The sequence below is a fragment of the Protomyctophum parallelum genome (genome assembly GCF_964188405.1).
Source record: "Protomyctophum parallelum genome assembly, chromosome: 15".
Lineage (NCBI taxonomy): Eukaryota > Metazoa > Chordata > Actinopteri > Myctophiformes > Myctophidae > Protomyctophum > Protomyctophum parallelum.
This window is the reverse complement of record NC_139710.1, coordinates 16771276-16788690: the sequence shown is the minus strand read 5'-3', so window position 1 is coordinate 16788690 and position 17415 is coordinate 16771276. Positions and strand designations below refer to the sequence as shown.

General features: G+C 41.5%; 2 protein-coding genes across 3 annotated transcripts; one reads left to right on the top strand and one right to left on the bottom strand.

The window, feature by feature from the left end:
- Positions 1 to 4707, top strand: selenop (selenoprotein P). 2 transcript variants are annotated; one of them, XM_083784284.1, is made up of 5 exons: positions 1 to 128; positions 918 to 1151; positions 1794 to 2006; positions 2306 to 2423; positions 2595 to 4707. In XM_083784284.1, the coding sequence occupies exons 2-5, from the start codon at positions 949 to 951 to the stop codon at positions 2898 to 2900; spliced, it is 840 nt and encodes a 279-aa protein (XP_083640410.1). In that variant the 5' UTR covers positions 1 to 128; positions 918 to 948; the 3' UTR covers positions 2901 to 4707. The 2 variants fall into 2 exon arrangements, with proteins under 2 accessions (XP_083640410.1, XP_083640411.1); XM_083784285.1 differs by having other exon boundaries at positions 9 to 128; positions 915 to 1151.
- Positions 4708 to 6003: 1296 nt separating this feature from the next.
- LOC310871703 (elastase-1-like) lies at positions 6004 to 17093 on the bottom strand (the record flags this gene model as incomplete). The annotated part of the gene is made up of 7 exons (XM_083783343.1): positions 6004 to 6066; positions 8031 to 8173; positions 9176 to 9312; positions 10104 to 10229; positions 13201 to 13301; positions 15311 to 15411; positions 17054 to 17093. The coding sequence occupies 7 exons, from the start codon at positions 17091 to 17093 to the stop codon at positions 6004 to 6006; spliced, it is 711 nt and encodes a 236-aa protein (XP_083639469.1).
- Positions 17094 to 17415: the final 322 nt, after the last annotated feature.

The window sequence follows — 17415 nt, the reverse complement described above, 5'->3', positions numbered from 1 at the left end:
ACAGGAAAACAACAGACAGAGTATAAAAGGGGGGTGCAGCAGAGGGAGAGACTTGTTTTTGTTCAACACACAGAGAGAGAGCTGCAGCAACAGAGAGCTGAGCTGAAGGGAGACATTTTAACCAGAGGGTAAGAAAAATGCATTCTCTATGGCAATTCAGTTCAGTTCTATAGCCTTATTCAAGTTTGGGTGCAGAAAATAATGTAATCATTACATGCACTTCTGCAGTTGTGTATAATCTCCGTGTCCAATGTCCATTAATTAATAAAACGGTTTTCATATGCATATCCTTTACAAACTTCACAATAATCCATGTTTGTTAGGCCATGCATGCTAAACTTTATTCTTTGAAGGTCGTTTATCACTTTAGCATGTAGGTAAACGCATGTATGTATTTATTTATGCATGCATACAGTATATTTCTGATTGCATGCTTTTAAAATTTGTAAAGCGAGAATGTGGTGTGAAAATGCCTTTTGTTTTTTCAGAATAGTAAAAGGAGCATTAGTGCTTAGTTGTAGTGAAGTAGAACAAACATAAAACCCCCAGTCTGTAGAGAGTAGTTCATCTATTGCTTTGTTAGCTAAGCCCATTCTGAACCAGTTTAATTGTTTATTTTAATGTTTCGATCATCCAGTAGCTTGTTCACATGTTATTTTCAGATCGATACGTGAAATGAGCTAACAGCTTGAAAGATCTGACTGGGACTGTTTGGAATGGATGATCAGAAAAGTGGAGACACTGCTTAATTCTGACCTTTTGTACAATGTTCTTGTTCTTGTCTGCTGAGCTCAGCTCATCAGAACTGTCCCACCTCCTCATCAAAGCTCCCCCCCCTCAATTTCACCCTCTTGTCTGGCCCCCAACCCCCCCCCCCCCCCCCCCCCCCCCTTCATTTCCCAATCTCTCATCAGCAGGATCAGGGGGGTTAGAGGAGGCACAGCAGACATGTGGGCGTGCCTCAGCCTCCTCCTGACACTCTGCCTTCTCCATGGGGGTGGGGCTGAGAGTGCGGGGGGCGGTCCCCGCTGCCAGCCACCGCCGCAGTGGAAGATAGGGGAGGTGGAGCCTATGAAGGAGCGGATGGGACGGGTGACCGTCGTGGCTCTGCTACAGGCCAGCTGATTGTTCTGCTTGGTGCAGGCGGCCAGGTACACATCTCCACACCTCAAATCCCTCTTTTTATTTTATTTTTTATGCCACTTTGTGTGTTTATGTGTACGCCATAGCGATGATTTGATTGGCTGAGCACCCCATGGCGATGATTTGATTGGATGAGCACCCCATGGCGATGATTTGATTGGCTGAGCAATATACTAATTGAAGATAAAAAGTGAGGACAGAACATTGAGGACACAAGTGATTAGCCGGATTGTGGTTATATATGATGATGTATGATGTTAAGCTCCCCTCACTTCACACAGGTGTGAATTTTTCTTCTTCATGTGTTTTAATGCAAGACTCAAATGTACATGATATGATAAAATTACCGTTATATTCACATTTAGGTAGTGAAAATGTAGTTATTCATAGCATTTTAATTGTAACTATCTATCCATAATTGAATCAATCCACCCATCATAGGTTTCTACACAGAATGTTCATTCATTCTGTGCATGTGCATGTGCGTGTGTGTGTGTGTGTGTGTGTGTGTGTGTGTGTGTGTGTGTGTGTGTGTGTGTGTGTGTGTGTGTGTGTGTGTGTGTGTGTGTGTGTGTGTGTGTGTGTGTGTGTGTGTGTGTGTGTGTGTGTGTGTGTGTGTGTGTGTGTGTGTGTTCGTGTTCTATGAGCAGAATGGATAGCCTGCACCAGAAGCTGGAGAGTCGGGGTCTACAGAATATTACCTACATGGTAGTTAACCACCAGGGGGAGCAATCACAGCGTCTCCACCCACTGCTGGCCCAGAGACTGTCAGCCAACATCACCCTGTACAAGCAGGACGCACAACAGGCCGATGTTTGGCAGGCACTGAATGGAGAAAAGGATGACTTCCTTATTTACGACAGGTCAGCTACTCGCACTGACACAGTGTGTAAACTGTGCAATCCTTTCCATTGTTCCCCAAAGTCTACAACAGAAGTTGTGAATTGGTCCATTTGGTCCATTTGGACCCTGAGGGTCCCTGGACACCACACTGGCCAGTTAATCAGTCAGTTAATCAACACAGGATGCCATTAGTAATTTGGTGTAATACATTCAAACCCTCTCAAATGTCAAATCTTTTGGTTGTTCTGTAAAGCTTCCGAAGGCCAACAAGAATAAAGTCACAGCAGTTCATGATGTTTTTGTTCCTCTTTACCATCAGATGTGGCCGTCTCACAAACCACATCTCACTCCCGTACACCATCATCGGACAAGGTCACATAGAGAAAGCCATCAGAGAGGCCTACTGCAACAGAACATGCGGGGACTGTGTTCATGAGGTAAGCCACAAGCCCATACTACTAGATTAGAGTGACATTGTTTTACGAGGAAGTATTGGTAATGGGTTTGTCCGTCAAAGACAAACACTCTGATGTCCCATCAACTTTTTTTCTTTGGTCCCTCACTCCATGCACTGCTCTCTCCTGCTTTCTTTCATCTTGCCCTCGCAGACTGCTGACATCCCAGAAGAGTGCACCAAAGCAGCTGAACCCAAGCCTGAGGGAGAGGGAGAAGAGGAGGCTGGCCACGGTCACGGTCATGGTCACCACGGCCAAGGACACGGTCATCACCATGGAGACCATGGACATAGTCATCACCATGGCGTTGGCCGTGGTCACCATGGCGATAGAGAGCAGGGGCGTGAAGCATCTCGCGGGCACGTGGGGCAACAGGGGCACCAGCAGGTGGATCTGGTTCATGGCCAACAGCAGGCAGGCCAGCAGGCCATGCACATGGGTCACATGGGTCACCAGTGATGACCCCCTGAAGCACATGGGGCTCCAGTGATGGAGAGAAAGGCTCGGTGACAGTCAAGGTTCAGCTGACAGGGGAGGGCGCGCTCTGAGAACGATGCCGCAGCCCGGTCCAGCTGACACTGACACTGACGGAGGCTGTTTGCAGACTCAGGGAGTGACCAGTCCGTCGGTCTCTGACACTGTGACGAGGCACTGCCTGCCTCCTGACAGTGACACGGGCTGACGGGCGGTGGAACCGATCCTGTCATAGAAACCTGACAGTGACGTCCGCTCCCTGCTGACTGACAGCAGCCTAAGCCAACACCATGAGTCTGACCCCCAGGTGTGGAGGGCTGAGGTTTCTGACATGGTGTTTAAACATACCGTACCTCATAGCTACCAACACTTGGGCTAAGTGCTCTGTATACCAACAAGTATTACCCTGGGAAAGGAGGGGGAGAATCCCAATGTGAGGATGGAGCAGGATAGAATAACACAACATAAGTTCAAACAAGTTCAACCACAGAGAAAATGTCCTTATTCTTGTTTTGTTACAGACGACTGCTGTTATCGATCCAAGTGGTTCTGTCAACATCAAAGAATATCCCACTGAGCATTTTTGTAGTCTAATAGACGTCTAAATGGCAAAAAAAGAATCCTAAAACTGGGGCAAAAATATTCTATAATAACCTTGATTGGCTAATCGAGGTCTAAATGTAGACCATCTATATAGACGTTGAAACGACATTGTTTCAACGTCTAATCTAAGCCTAGACTGATAAAAAACTTTCATTTTTAGACTATTTTTACCCCATTTTTTAGACGGTCATTTAGACGTCTAAAAGCCGACAATTGCTCAGTGATGTCCATTTTGACCCACCTCACCAGGGGGTTGTTCTGATCCTTTCTCAGGAGTGTATAGGGGGGCGGGTTGTATTATTTCCTCCTCTGTTTAGCTTTCTCCATCCTTTATGATGGCAGACACATAAACTATGACCTAGTGGTGTCTGTTTGAAGTCAGGAAAGGGAAAGAGGAGTGGGAAGTTCACAAACACGGTAAACCCCCAAAAGTTAATTAATGAAATATTTCATGTAAATTAAATCTGCAAAAACCAAATGAAAGAGTTAAGGAGAATAAGAAACCCCCTTTGTTATAGGACAGATACAGACTGTACAGATAAATAATGATACAGTTAATATCAGCGTAGTCAAAACCAATAATTATTTTTGAAGGCTTTGGATAATAGGTTATTCGGTTAAAATCATAGAAGCATTTAAAAGTGTACTACAAATGTAAAGATTGTATAGTACTGAACAGTAATCTTTCTACTGTATATGCCCACTACTGTTCATTATTCCTGTGCACCAGTGCTCCACCTATAGTTGTATTACTTAATACAATCACAGCTGTTTTCTTTGAGTTACTGCATGACGATGAAGTCACCACTTTCAAGATAGGCCTATCTTGTTCTCCATAGCTTTCACAATTTTCATCTTGCACATTTTATAATGTTTGGTCTTCTAGTGAAGTTATAGCTTTAGCTGTGTGGGTTACAGATCACGCAGATTTGGGCTAGGATTGTTATTTGGAATAAATAAAAATAAAACCAGTAGAGAAAAAAGAAAAGAAAGAGAAAAGTAATGAATGTAAGACAGAGGCATTCAATGATGGTTTGAATACGTGCTGCAGCTAATGAAGGTTCCCAGGGGAAGACAAATGTCACCTAGAAAACCCGATGTTCTGACAGTAAACTGTATTTGCTCATTGAATTGTGGATTGTAAAAGTGGAACGTAAAAGTAGGGTTGAATAAACATGACTGGGCTGATTTTTCTGTCTTATTATTGACTCATGTTCGCCTGTTGCTGAATGTTTGCCTATTATGACAAGAAATTAGGGACGCTATATTATGCTACTAACTAGAGTTAAAGTGGTCAAATTGACCCTGCCTACACATTAGCTACAACTGTCCTGAGGTATTCCAAATTTGCTGTGAGTGCTGGCAAGTGGGTGTGGATTTGACGAGTGTGTGTGTGTGTGTGTGTGTGTGTGTGTGTGTGTGTGTGTGTGTGTGTGTGTGTGCGTGCGTGCGAGCGAGCGAGAGAGAGAGAGAGGGGGGGGGGGTACATGTGGTACTGTACTCTGCACGTGTCTGGGGAGTTGAATGCATGTGACCAGCTGGCTAGTTGGATGCATTCCCCTCAATGTTCAACCCTTTATCATCTATTCTATATGATGCAAATATTTGCATCTGGACTTTGAAGTCCAATGCTGCACAGACATCACATGGCCTTAGGATCTGATGTGCAGTTAGTGAAGAAAGTATAGGCTTTTAATTACTTCCTCTCTCTCTCGCTCGAAGCATGAGATCAGTCCACTGCCCCCCCCCCCCCAGGTTGGCAGAGGAAGTGTAGCGCCCAGGATTACATTAGATACTTGCTTCAAGCCTTGGGGGATACATTTAATCTTGATGATCTAAATATATTTTATTAACACATACAGATTTGACAAGATTACATTTTATTCATTAAAGTTACATAGTGAGATTAACATTAAGATTAAAAAAAATAACATGATCAAGAACAACAACAAAAAGTGGCAAGTTCAAGTTATTAAACAATCGACACAAATGGGTAGCTGTGGAATATGTAGGCCTAGCTCTACACCAGATGGCGATCAAGGTATAGTAGATAACTTCCATCAGTCTGCCAGCTGGAATAAAGGATTTCTCTGGTCCATAGCTCAATGCTCTCTCTCTCTCTCTCTCTCTCTCGTTTCAGAACATGCTGTCTTGTCTGGTTGCATGATGGCTGGATGTATAGCCTAGTTGCAACTTGCAACAATGCTTAGTCAACAATAACATTGAGCTCAGAAAAACAACATTAATCTTTCCATCTCCCCCTTTCTCTCTCTTGTAAGTGCATATGCTCACGCACGCACGCATGCACGCACGCACACACACACACACACACACACACACACACACACACACACACACACACACACACACACACACACGTCCTGACTGGACTATCTGGTGAAAAGAGCAAGAAGCTGCTCCACCATTTACTCTCCAATGGAAGAGATCAGCTTCTTGGGATGGTGAACTATTAGTTCCTCAGCAATTAGCTGCTCTTGGTTGCTCCCAGGGTTCTGAAGATGACTGAAGAGTCTTTGAGAGTGATTCCCTGGGCAACAGATCAACGTCAAACACATGTGAGTGCCTGCTGCTCTGCTCAGTTACTGGTTTCAACTGGTAGCAATGCTGTATATCTGGCATGCTGAAGAGTGCTTCCCTGAAGCTGAATCCACAACAGCACAGCAGCCCATACCAAGGTCTTACATGCACAGTAAAATCATCATGTTCATTTAACCTCCATTTTGTTCACTTAAATGAACACTGAGGATTTACAGTGTGTGCTGTATGGCCTGGCTTAATGTCTCTCTTCCAAATTAGAACTCTCTCCAGATCTGTGCGTCACATAATCATGAGAGTCTGTATGTTGTTGTCATTGTGTTAACATGAACAATTGTGGCTTGCTCTGAAACCATGTATACATTTCTTGTCATTTTCAGACGTTTCTGCTTACATCATGTATACGGTTGAGATTCCTGGGTGTTTTCTGTTAGTTGGGGATGCATAAAGCGCAGTACTCGATCCAACTTCAGTCACAAGCCCTGATGTTTGCGACTTACAGTAATTGCTAGTTAAGCAGCTATAGTTTTTTTTGTTATCACATGTTTTTTATTTAAGACAAAAAATCACAATAAAACACGTTAACACCATGAATGAATAAGCAGCTATAGTTAAGAAATATGTAAAATAAACAATAGAAACAGAAATATGAGGGTGGTTTGTTTTTCAGAGAAGTTAAAATATACCCTCTCTGAGTCATCAGCAAGGGGAGCGTCTTACAAGCACATTGATCTACATTACTAGCCTACTTGTAAAATGTTCAGAGAGATATTAATGTGTGAATGTCATCTAGGTAAATGCTAATATAATTATTCTACGACTGTCTCTGGTTTCCTCTGAATTCAAACTGTTCTCCAAATTGACATTTAACCAATTAAGACGTGAGGCCGATTCTACAAAAAGCCTTCTAAATCTGCAGTTCTATACTTTCAAGATTATTCCAAAAGGTTCAAACATAGCAGATGTAAGCTTGAGCTTGTATGTCTGCTATTTTTGAATAGCCAATGTTAACATCTGAAATGACATACTGGTTTTGAAGGGTTAATATACACTGTATGTGATTGGGTGTGTGAACAAATACAGTACAACACATTCTGGACTGGAGTGAGTTATCTCAGATGATTGTACACAGAATCATGTCTAGAGTTCCATGTTGCAATTTGTTTCAGTTTGTACAGTATGTTTGTGTTTTGTTTTTTTATGTCACAAGGTGGACCACAATAGAAACAACCTTTTGCTTTTTCGTGTATAGTCCATGTAGGCGTTTTCTAAATTGATGTAATTTTTTGTATTTTTTTAAACTGCCTACTCATAGTCTAGTCCGTTTTTTAGGATATTTCCATTGAAAAAACAACAACATAGTCTTATATTCAGCACAATAGGGTAACACAACACCTGTTGGCTCAACTAATTAGTGGGCTGGCCACATATACAGCAACCCGAGTTTCTTTACTATCGGTGTTGAACGATGCCTTAAAATGTCCTTTTTGTGACTTTATTATAGACTCCACCATTGGACAAAGAGAAGCCTTGCATGAGATAACAAATCTTTACTGACAACAATTCATTCACTCACTAAAGCACTGTGACTAACATGTTCCATATGTGACAGAGGGGTCAAAGTTGAACTGAAGTTGCGCTATTAATGGTCAACAATACAAATGATGCTAATTTTGTGGATTCATTTATTTTGGATGTGTGGCCCCCAGCGCCAGAACTCTCACCACGGGACTCTGGCAATCAATTTACCTGTATTATACTTTGAGCCTGCGACATACTAGCGTCATGTCCAGGGGGTGTACTTGTACATCAAGCTGCCTCACACTACAGAAACAGGAGATAGGCTCCTGCCCTATGGGCCTCATGGCTCGGCAAGGCTACTTACTTACTTATACTTTGAGCCTGCAGGCTGTAACGGTTTCCACAATGTTTCTTTAGGTAAAAAAAAGAACTCACCTGGCATCCAGACTCGGCGGCGCCTCCAGCACAGACCATGGAGGCCTTGACGGTGCTTCCCCACCATCCACGTGACGTGCACGTCTTGTGGTCAACAACGGGCAGGTAGGCCTGCTTCAGCTGGGCAGACAGGTTTCCACCAGCTGGGAATAATAATGACACAGAAAAAGAGATGGCTTAGTGGACTGCACAAGAATGGGCTCTAGTATGCACACAGAATACCCCATAAGAGAGAGAGAGTGTACAAATTGAGATTGAGTGTACAAATCCATTTGTACCCTCTCAGAGTTACACACCCTTACCGGGCCATTTGGAACCCACTCAAGGGCACTTTAATTGAGACTCACTGCCTGGTGTAGCAGAATGTTTCCAGTGAGCCAACATGCACAATAGCAGCACCCTAAACTCTGTTTATTTTGACCAGAATGGAACAGAGCCTTCATGAGTATCAGCTGTACCACCTGTGAAATAAGTAGGGAAGCTATAGGGGCCCATAAGTTCTTTCCAAAATGGTGTGTGTGTGTGTGTGTGTGTGTGTGTGTGTGTGTGTGTGTGTGTGTGTGTGTGTGTGTGTGTGTGTGTGTGTGTGTGTGTGTGTGTGTGTGTGTGTGTGTGTGTGTGTGTGTGTGTGTGTGTGTGTGTGTGTGTGTGTGTGTGTGTGTGTGTGTGTGTGTGTGTGTGTGTGTGTGTGATGTTCAAAGAGCACGTCAATTAATTGCATGCTTTCCTACAGAGAGCATTTGTTATACTGTATGAATGTCTATTTCTAGTTTAACCCATTCAGGACGGGAACCGCTTTTGGTGTCTTAAGCATTATGTTATGCTTTAGCTGTTGAAAGATAGCAGATCTACGAGCTTGTAGATCTGCTATTTCTGAAAAATTATGAAAATGTGGCGCAAATCTTTGAATATATAGTATTTCAAATTGAATCTTTTTAACTTGTATCTTTGCTTCTGGGGGGGTCCTTGGTACAACATATGTTCAGATGGGGGTCGGCGGCATATTGCATAATCTTTGGGGTCCTTGACATGAAATATTGAGAACCACTGATATAGAAACATGAGTTTTTTTCAGAAAACTGTCATGATTTAGAAGACTTTTTTTTTTTAAATTCGAATAAAAAACCAGCTTCGGTCAGGCTCACTCTGAGTGCGTCCCCATCCACTGATGTAGCAGGGGTTGTTGTGGGGCAGGACCTGGCCACTAGGGGGCAGTGCACCCAGCTGGACGTTGTTGTTCAGAGTAGCATCGGAAGAGAGCTTCAGGAGGGCGATGTCCCATCTGCGAGTCAAGAGCAACATTCCCAGAAGGTTTCAGAGAATTGACATCTTTGTTTGCATAGCCTATCTTATCTTGTGTTACTCTCTGACTATTTACTGTGTTCCAATTTTAAGCGCACCATGGGCCACATCCGCCACACAGGTTGAACAGCTTTCAGTGGGATCATGCTATTGTATTGCGCAATATTTTATGTATTTTTGGGCTATTTGATCACGCATGGATTTGTTGGCACATTTTTACACGCCATTAAAATGTTGTTCTTATTGCTGATCATGAGACCCATTGAATGTCAAGTCTCGGAATATGTTTGACACCTTATTTACTATGACACTATGGCATATAGCCTACAGTATGAAGAGTCCAACTGTTGAAGCCTACTAGTGGCTTCCGAACTCTATGAGTGTACAAATGGAAATGCAAGGGTCCATTGGGTTCCATTTGAACACTCAGAGTTACAGACACGTGATGGTCATTCAGGGCTAGCTCTTTATTAAGTGCTTCTGGTGATATTGTCTCCATTTTGTATGTCTGTGGCAAAAATGTAATTTTGACAAAAGATGTTCACCACAATTCAGCATGGCGATGACCTCTGGTACATTTACTACATTATGTTTCCAGTGGGATCATGATCAGTTAGGCTTCATTTAAATAGGATACTTAAATAGGTGCCGGTGCCACACGCCAAAAGAATAGCAGAACTATACAAGCTTGACTTGTAGATCAACTATTTTTGATGCAGCACACTATATGATGCGCAACAACTAGGTATAATAAATAAGAGTTTTACAAACCCTAAAGCGACATTGTTGGAGTTCCATCTGGGGTGGAGGTGGACACGGCTGACGCTCATGTACTGCTCAGTGCCCTCTTGGCTGTTGAGGTTGTGTTCTCCCAGAACCACACGCCACGTCCTGGTCCTGTGGAGCAACAAGGTCAAATGGTAAATGGTGCATTTATATATGGAGCTTATAGTGCATTACATTCACCAGTTCACACACCAATGGCACAGGAAACCATGCGAGGCACCGACCTGCACATCGGCAGCAATTAGGGGTTCAGTGTCTTGCTCAAGGACACTAACTCTGGGGGAGCCCGTGTTCGAACTGGGTTCCCAATATTGAGCTGTTTTACTGGCCACTCTACCCCTGAGCCACTGCCGCCCACACAAGGCATATACATCTCATGCAACAAACCATGAAACCAGTGGCGGAAAAAAGTACTCACGTTTTTTACTTGAGTAAAAGTATCAATACTGCAATGTACAGTACTAGAACTACTCTGATACAAGTACGGAATGTGCTACATGTCTGGAATTCAAAATTCACTTGAGTAAAAGTACTGGCCGTCCAAATGTACCAAAAGTAGGCTACAAAGTACTCATTATGCGGAATGTCCCATTTCGAGTTTTCAAATGTATACAAATCTTTATTTAAGTTAATGTACTTAGTTACTTTCCACCACTGCAAACCATAAAACTAAGACAAGGAATGCTTTGCTCTGCTTTTCTGGCTCATCTTGCCTAGAAAGTTTGCTGAGACACGCAGAACAAAGTTACTCACAATTACTGTGTACACTTGCTTTTATAATGTGTATTAAAGAGACAATCTGGGCAAATGTCAGGCAAATAAATGTCCTAATTACAGTCCCTTTCCTCGTCCATGTGTATGCCTTCAGGTCCTTTCCTATTATTGTGAAGTCTGTGTCTTTTGCTGAGACACAGTGAAACAGGCCAGATAACACTCTAATATATCACTTGTAAACTGATGTTTACAATCAATGTCTAAATGCCTGACCTTTCTGACACTGATCATCTGGACCTGCAGTGCGTCAACTCTACACATTACTGTAATGAGTTTTAACTGTTCAATAATGTACCAGCACATTTTAAAGTAGCAGTTGTGGAACCCCTAATCAAAAAAGCCAACCTGGACCCCTCTGTATTATGAATGTTTAAAAGATATTAAAGCCTGGAAGGCCCTACATTTTTTAAATATAAATGAAAGTAAAACTGAAGTAATAATGTTCGAAGTGTCATTAACGCTCCCCCCTTAGACCTGGGCCCACTTCAACCCTTTGTGGTTCCCATGGTCTCCAATTTAGGAGTTAACATGGATAATGCTTTTAAACTTGATACACAAATAAATGCTCTGGTTAGATCTAGTTTTTATCATTTGAGGCTTTTATCACAAATCAAATCAGTTTTATCTTTTAAGGACCTACAGTAGAGCGAGTGATACACGCTTTTATTACACTCCCGTTTTAGCTGCACTCCACTGGCTCCCAGTAGCCTACGTTTTAGAATCCATTTTAAGATTTTATTGTTTTTTAAATCTTTAAATGGATCAGCGCCAGTTTGTTTCCGATCTCCTAAAACCCTATACGTTCCATCTAGATCACTGAGGTCAGCCAATCAAATGCTCCTTGTCATCCCTAAGGCACGGTGTGAGAGAAGAGGGCACTGAGCCTTTTCAGTCATTGCTCCTAAACTGTGGAAGCAGCTTCCTAGCCGTGTCATGGGCTGGCTCCAACACTAAACTGTGGAAGCAGCTTCCTAGCCGTGTCATGGGCTGGCTCCAACACTAAACTGTGGAAGCAGCTTCCTAGCCGTGTCAGGCTGGCTCCTACACTACCTGTTTTTAAAACTCATTTCTATTCCCTGGCTTTTAAACCGTGTACTTTTAAATAATGTGTACTCCTGAGTGTTTGATTTGATTGTATACCGGTATGTTTTTATTACTGTATTGTATTATGTTTTATTATGCACTTTGGTCAACTTTGTAGTTTTAAATGTGCTCTATAAATTAAGTTGGATTGGATTGGAAATTAAACTATATTTAACCAGGGATAGTCATCAAATTAAACGGGCGCAGTAGACAGACAGTAATTAACAAAAGAGTTGCAAACAGAAAAAGGGGACAAAATTGAAATAAATCACATTTCAAATGAGACTTCCAGATGGCTGCAATGAATTTCATGTCGAGGGGAAACTCGGGGAATGGATGGACAATTAATTACAGTTACACGCTTCACCTTGGGGAAAACATTATCCTGTGCAGTGGTGGAAAAAGTACTTAAAAGTATCATACTGCAATCTAGATTAGAAATACTCCTACAAGTAAAAATGTAGAATTGAAAATGTACTTCAGTAAGAGTATACAAAAGTATTGGTATCAAAACATACTTAAAGTACCAAAAGTAGAAGTACTCATTGTGGAGAATATCCTATATAAAGTTTTCAAATTTATCAAAAATCTTTTGAGAATAGCAGATCTACAAGCTCACAATGCGTCGCATGGCGACACATTGTGAGCTTGTTGTTGATCGGCTATTTTCAAATGGTTGAAATTAGAGTGGTTACTGTATATATTCATTGTAATTATATTAATAATAAATCTACAAAGTAACTGGTAACTTTTTTTAATTAAGTTTTCAAATAAATGTGGTGGAGGAGGTAAAAGTACAATATTTGCCTCTAAGATGTCTAGTGGAGTATAGAAGTAAAAAAGTATTAGAAATATCCAACTCAAGTAAAGTACACAAATACCTCCAAATTGTACTCCCTTTTGGTGTTCTAAGCATTATGTTATACTTTAGCTATTGAAAAATAGCAGATCTACAAGCTCATAGCTACAAGCTTGTAGATCTGCTATTTTTGAAAATCTTTGAATAATTATTCCTTCGGAGAGAGCATTTTTAACTCAAAACATTATTTTCAGATGGGGGTCGGTGGCCAATTACATATAATTCTGGGGCTCCTTGACTGTTTTTTCTGAGAACTACAAAAGACAATTTGTAGAATCTGGTATCAGGTCTAAATGGCTTAAGTAAGTATACACTTGGTTACTTTGCACAGCTGCGCTGCTGATGACGTCCGTGTGAAACTCTCACCTGTCCACACAGTGAGCCGCGGTCATCACCCATCCTCTCTTGATCAGGGTCCCTCCACAGGTGTGGTGGAAGCTACTCCCAGACTTGTACTGAAGAGAGATCTGACGATGTAGGGATAATTTTCCATTAGCAGTCATATAAGAGTCCTCCCAGAATGAACCCCTCTATGCAACCCCTGCCCAAACACACACAAGAATACAGCACACATACTGTAAGCTGCACTCAATGTGATACCCCCACACACACTCCAAAGTTGAGCAGCTTCCAGTCCTGTACAATCACCACGCCTTTGATCCCCTCAATGGCATTCACTATGTCCTTATACAGTCACTGCTGCGGTCACAAGACAACTATGTGGGTCTCTGTCTCTCATCTCTCACACACACACACACACACACACACACACACACACACACACACACACACACACACACACACACACACACACACACACACACAGAATTCATGTAATGAACTCACTGATACATATTGTCATCAAGGACGAGGATTCGAGTTGGCATTAATTGACGCAAAATTGCCCATCACATGACCAAACCAAAAAAACACTTCGATATAGCCCTTCAGTGACTGGTCGTTTACAATGGCCGTGGTGGAACCAAATGGACACTTTGCGGTTTGTGCAGGTCTATTTGGTTCCAGCCGTACTGTCCCATGAGTTGAGTTAAAGTACCACTTCAACACTTTTCAACCTGTGTTCATATAATAGGTCCTCACAAATAATCATGATAAAATAGCACAATTTGTCTTCCTACTCAGTCTGTGCTGTTGGCAGTTCAGAAACCTGTCTACCAGTGACCTCATCGATGGGGAATCCAACCTAATTGAAACTGCAACTGCAAGCTTTTTATTCCTGAAAAGTTACAATGCGAAAATGGAAGCCATCATTCTCACGATAATAATAAAATAAAACATATATGTTTTTAAAGTGATTGGGAACCAGTGTTCTCTGTTCTTCTATACGGCAGTGAATGCTGGACCCTGAAGCCAACCCTTCTGAAGCCAAAACGTCTCTTGACGGGCGCTACACCAGGATGTAGTACTGATGTAGTACATCAGCAAGAGTATATTAACCAACAAGAACATGTATGATGGAATGCCAAGGGCGAGCATGCACAAAATAGAAGCCAGGAGAATGAGACTACAGCAGGACACTGCCAGAGACACAAAGAGCTTCCAGCCAGCAAGTTAGTGCCGTGGGAACCAAAACATGCTGGCACCGGTCACGAGGATGTCCCACATTAACATAATGTGGATGTACTCAAGAACGATGCAGAAGCGCAAAAGCACCAACAAGCTGGCCAGCTGTATATGGATGACTGGAGGCGACGATGGAGGGCTCGTCTCAGCTAGACGACCTGGAGCCCACACTTTTTTTTACTTGAGAGCTGCTTTCAAAATGACCACCTCAACAAGATCTACCCACCCCAAAAATGATTAACGCCATTGCTGAAAATGTATAACTTTGTAATGCTACTGACGTTTGAGTGCAACATTATTGGAAAATAAGTAGGCCTATTGCATTGTGGATTTAGGAGCAGACCGGCCCATTATGTCGGTTTTGATGAATTGAACAAGGTGGACCCTCTTGTAAACAATTAAGTGTAATGCTTAATTGGGTCGTCCAATCACAGTTAACAGTCTTTGTATTGAGTTTGTGTGTGAAATGTACTGTAATTCTGCAAACTGTTAATAAATATTTCAATCCATCAATCAATCAATCAAGACGTCACCTTAATTCAAGTGGTAGATGCCACAAAATGCACAAATATATATTTTTTGAAGTATATATATTATTTTTAGGGGCATGTCACATGGTGTACCTGTACAGCCTTTGTGATCTACCAGGCTTTTGGGCACCCCTGACCCAGAGTACTCTATTAAGAGAGTGCATGGCGGCACGCTTTGATCTCGCCGCAAAGTGGTGTGCTATGGGCTATAGTTCCATACATTGGAACTATCCCATTGAGATAGAATGAGCACTTCCGCATTCCATTGTTACAGTGGGAGTCAACGCTATAGTGTCGCCACTCTCTTACTAGATTACTCTGCCCTGACCCAGAGAGAGTTTTTGGAGTCAGACATCACATACCTGCCAGGGCCATGAGTTGGGACTGGCCACCTCTCCTCCCACAACCTTCTCCTCAACACTGTCCTCCAGATACCTGGGCTGAGGCACCAGGTCAGCCAGCACTGAGGAGCACACATAGAAAGACGGAGAGATTTACAGGTGGCCATCATTTTGTAGACTAAAACTATATGACGAGATTCTTTTTTTTTTTGCAGTGACGAAAACTAAATAAAAATTTAAAACTTTATGATGACAAAACTATGACTAAAGCATATTTTCGTCAATACATAAAAACTTGACTAAAATGTTAGAGGGACTAGTAAAGTAATTTTATGCATGGCTGTGGGGGAAAAAAGCCATTCTTTAATTTGTAGATACTGTATGGTCTATTTTCAGGCATAATAAATGAATGAATGAATAGTTTATTTCGATCTTTAGAGAGGGAGACATTACACAAAAACAGTTTACTTTTAGGTGATCGAAAAGGCATAGGCAGAAGCTTAAAGCTTATTAGTGCCTATCCTTATCTCAACGTATTCCAAAATACTGTTGAAGATACAATCAACATATAAACAAAACAAACAAATGCCATTTAACGAAGGAGAATAGAAAATGAACAACAAAAACAACAAAAAACAGACAAAGCTACAATGTTATACCTTAGTCCAACACTACATGGCATAAACATGGCTCAGCTCCCCGCTCATTCCAGGTTATATCTATGCAATAATTCCTGTTTGAGCCTCTTTTTAAATTGTTTTAGGTTGTTGCTTTGCTTTATTGGCTCAGACAAGCTGTTCCACAGCTTAACTCCATGGACAGAAACACACATGCTCTTTAAGGTTGTTCCAACACTTATTTGTTTGAAGTTTAGTTCCCCTCTCAGCTCATACCTCCCATCCCTATCCCTAAACCTTTTTTGTATATTTCCAGGAAGCAGATTATGTCTTGCTTTATATAATAATTGTGCTGTTTTAAAATCAACTAAATCAAAAAACTTGAATGTATCTGAATTTAGAAACAGTGGATTTGTGTGTTCATAGTAATTTACTTTACTTTATTTACTTACTATTCTTATTGCTTTTTTCTGCAGTAAATATATTGGCTGAAGGTTGCTTTTGTATGTGTTACCCCACACTTCCACACAGTAGGTGAGATATGGTGTTATAAGGGTGCAATAGAGAGTGTATAGTGATTTAGACTCAAGGACATTTCTTGTTTTGACCATGACACCAATATTTCTCTCTAATTTAGACCGGATATAATTAATGTGGGGTTTCCAAGAGAACTTATGATCTATTATTACTATAAAAACAGATTATCAAAAACTCTTTCTAGTATGATATTATCAATTTTTACATCAATATTTGTGTTTTTTGTTTGCCAAAGACCATATATTTCGTTTTTTTTTTCTTCAGATTAAGTGATAATTTATTTAGATCAAACCATACCTTTAATTTGTCCAATTCAATTTTTACCACCTCCAGCAGTTGCTGAAGGTCCTTTCCAGAGCAGAATATATTGGTGTCATCGGCAAAGATAACAAATTTCATGATACTGGATGTCTTACATAATATCATTAATATATAATATGAATAATTTTCGGTCTACTAAAATCCTATAGTATTCAGTCGACTAAACCTGGTCTAAAACTAAAACATTTCAGGTAACTAAAATATTACTAAAAACTATACAGATTATGACACGGTAAACTATATCAGAGTGTCCTGTCTGAATCAGCAGTGCTCGTATTCTGACTCTTACCTAGGGCTGCGAGAGAGGTCAACAGCAGAAACCTGAGCATGTTTGCAGCCTGACTTGTATGACTTTCTGCACTGGAGATTTGAACGGGCTACCGTTTTATACTTTTGGCAGTCTCTGGGGTCCCCTCTACTGATCGCGTGCATGCGTGCGTGCATGCGCCGCTCAAGAGTAGCGGACATCCACCTGTGTTCATCCCACCGTTATCACAGCTATATGTGCATTGGGGTTATTTGTACTGGACTCAAATTCATTGTGCAAACATTAGGCTACTGTACAAGTTGCATGTTGACAATTGCCTTACTTCTCGTCTCATAAAGATGAAAAGCATTCATTTGAATATATATTTTTTGCCTATTATTTTC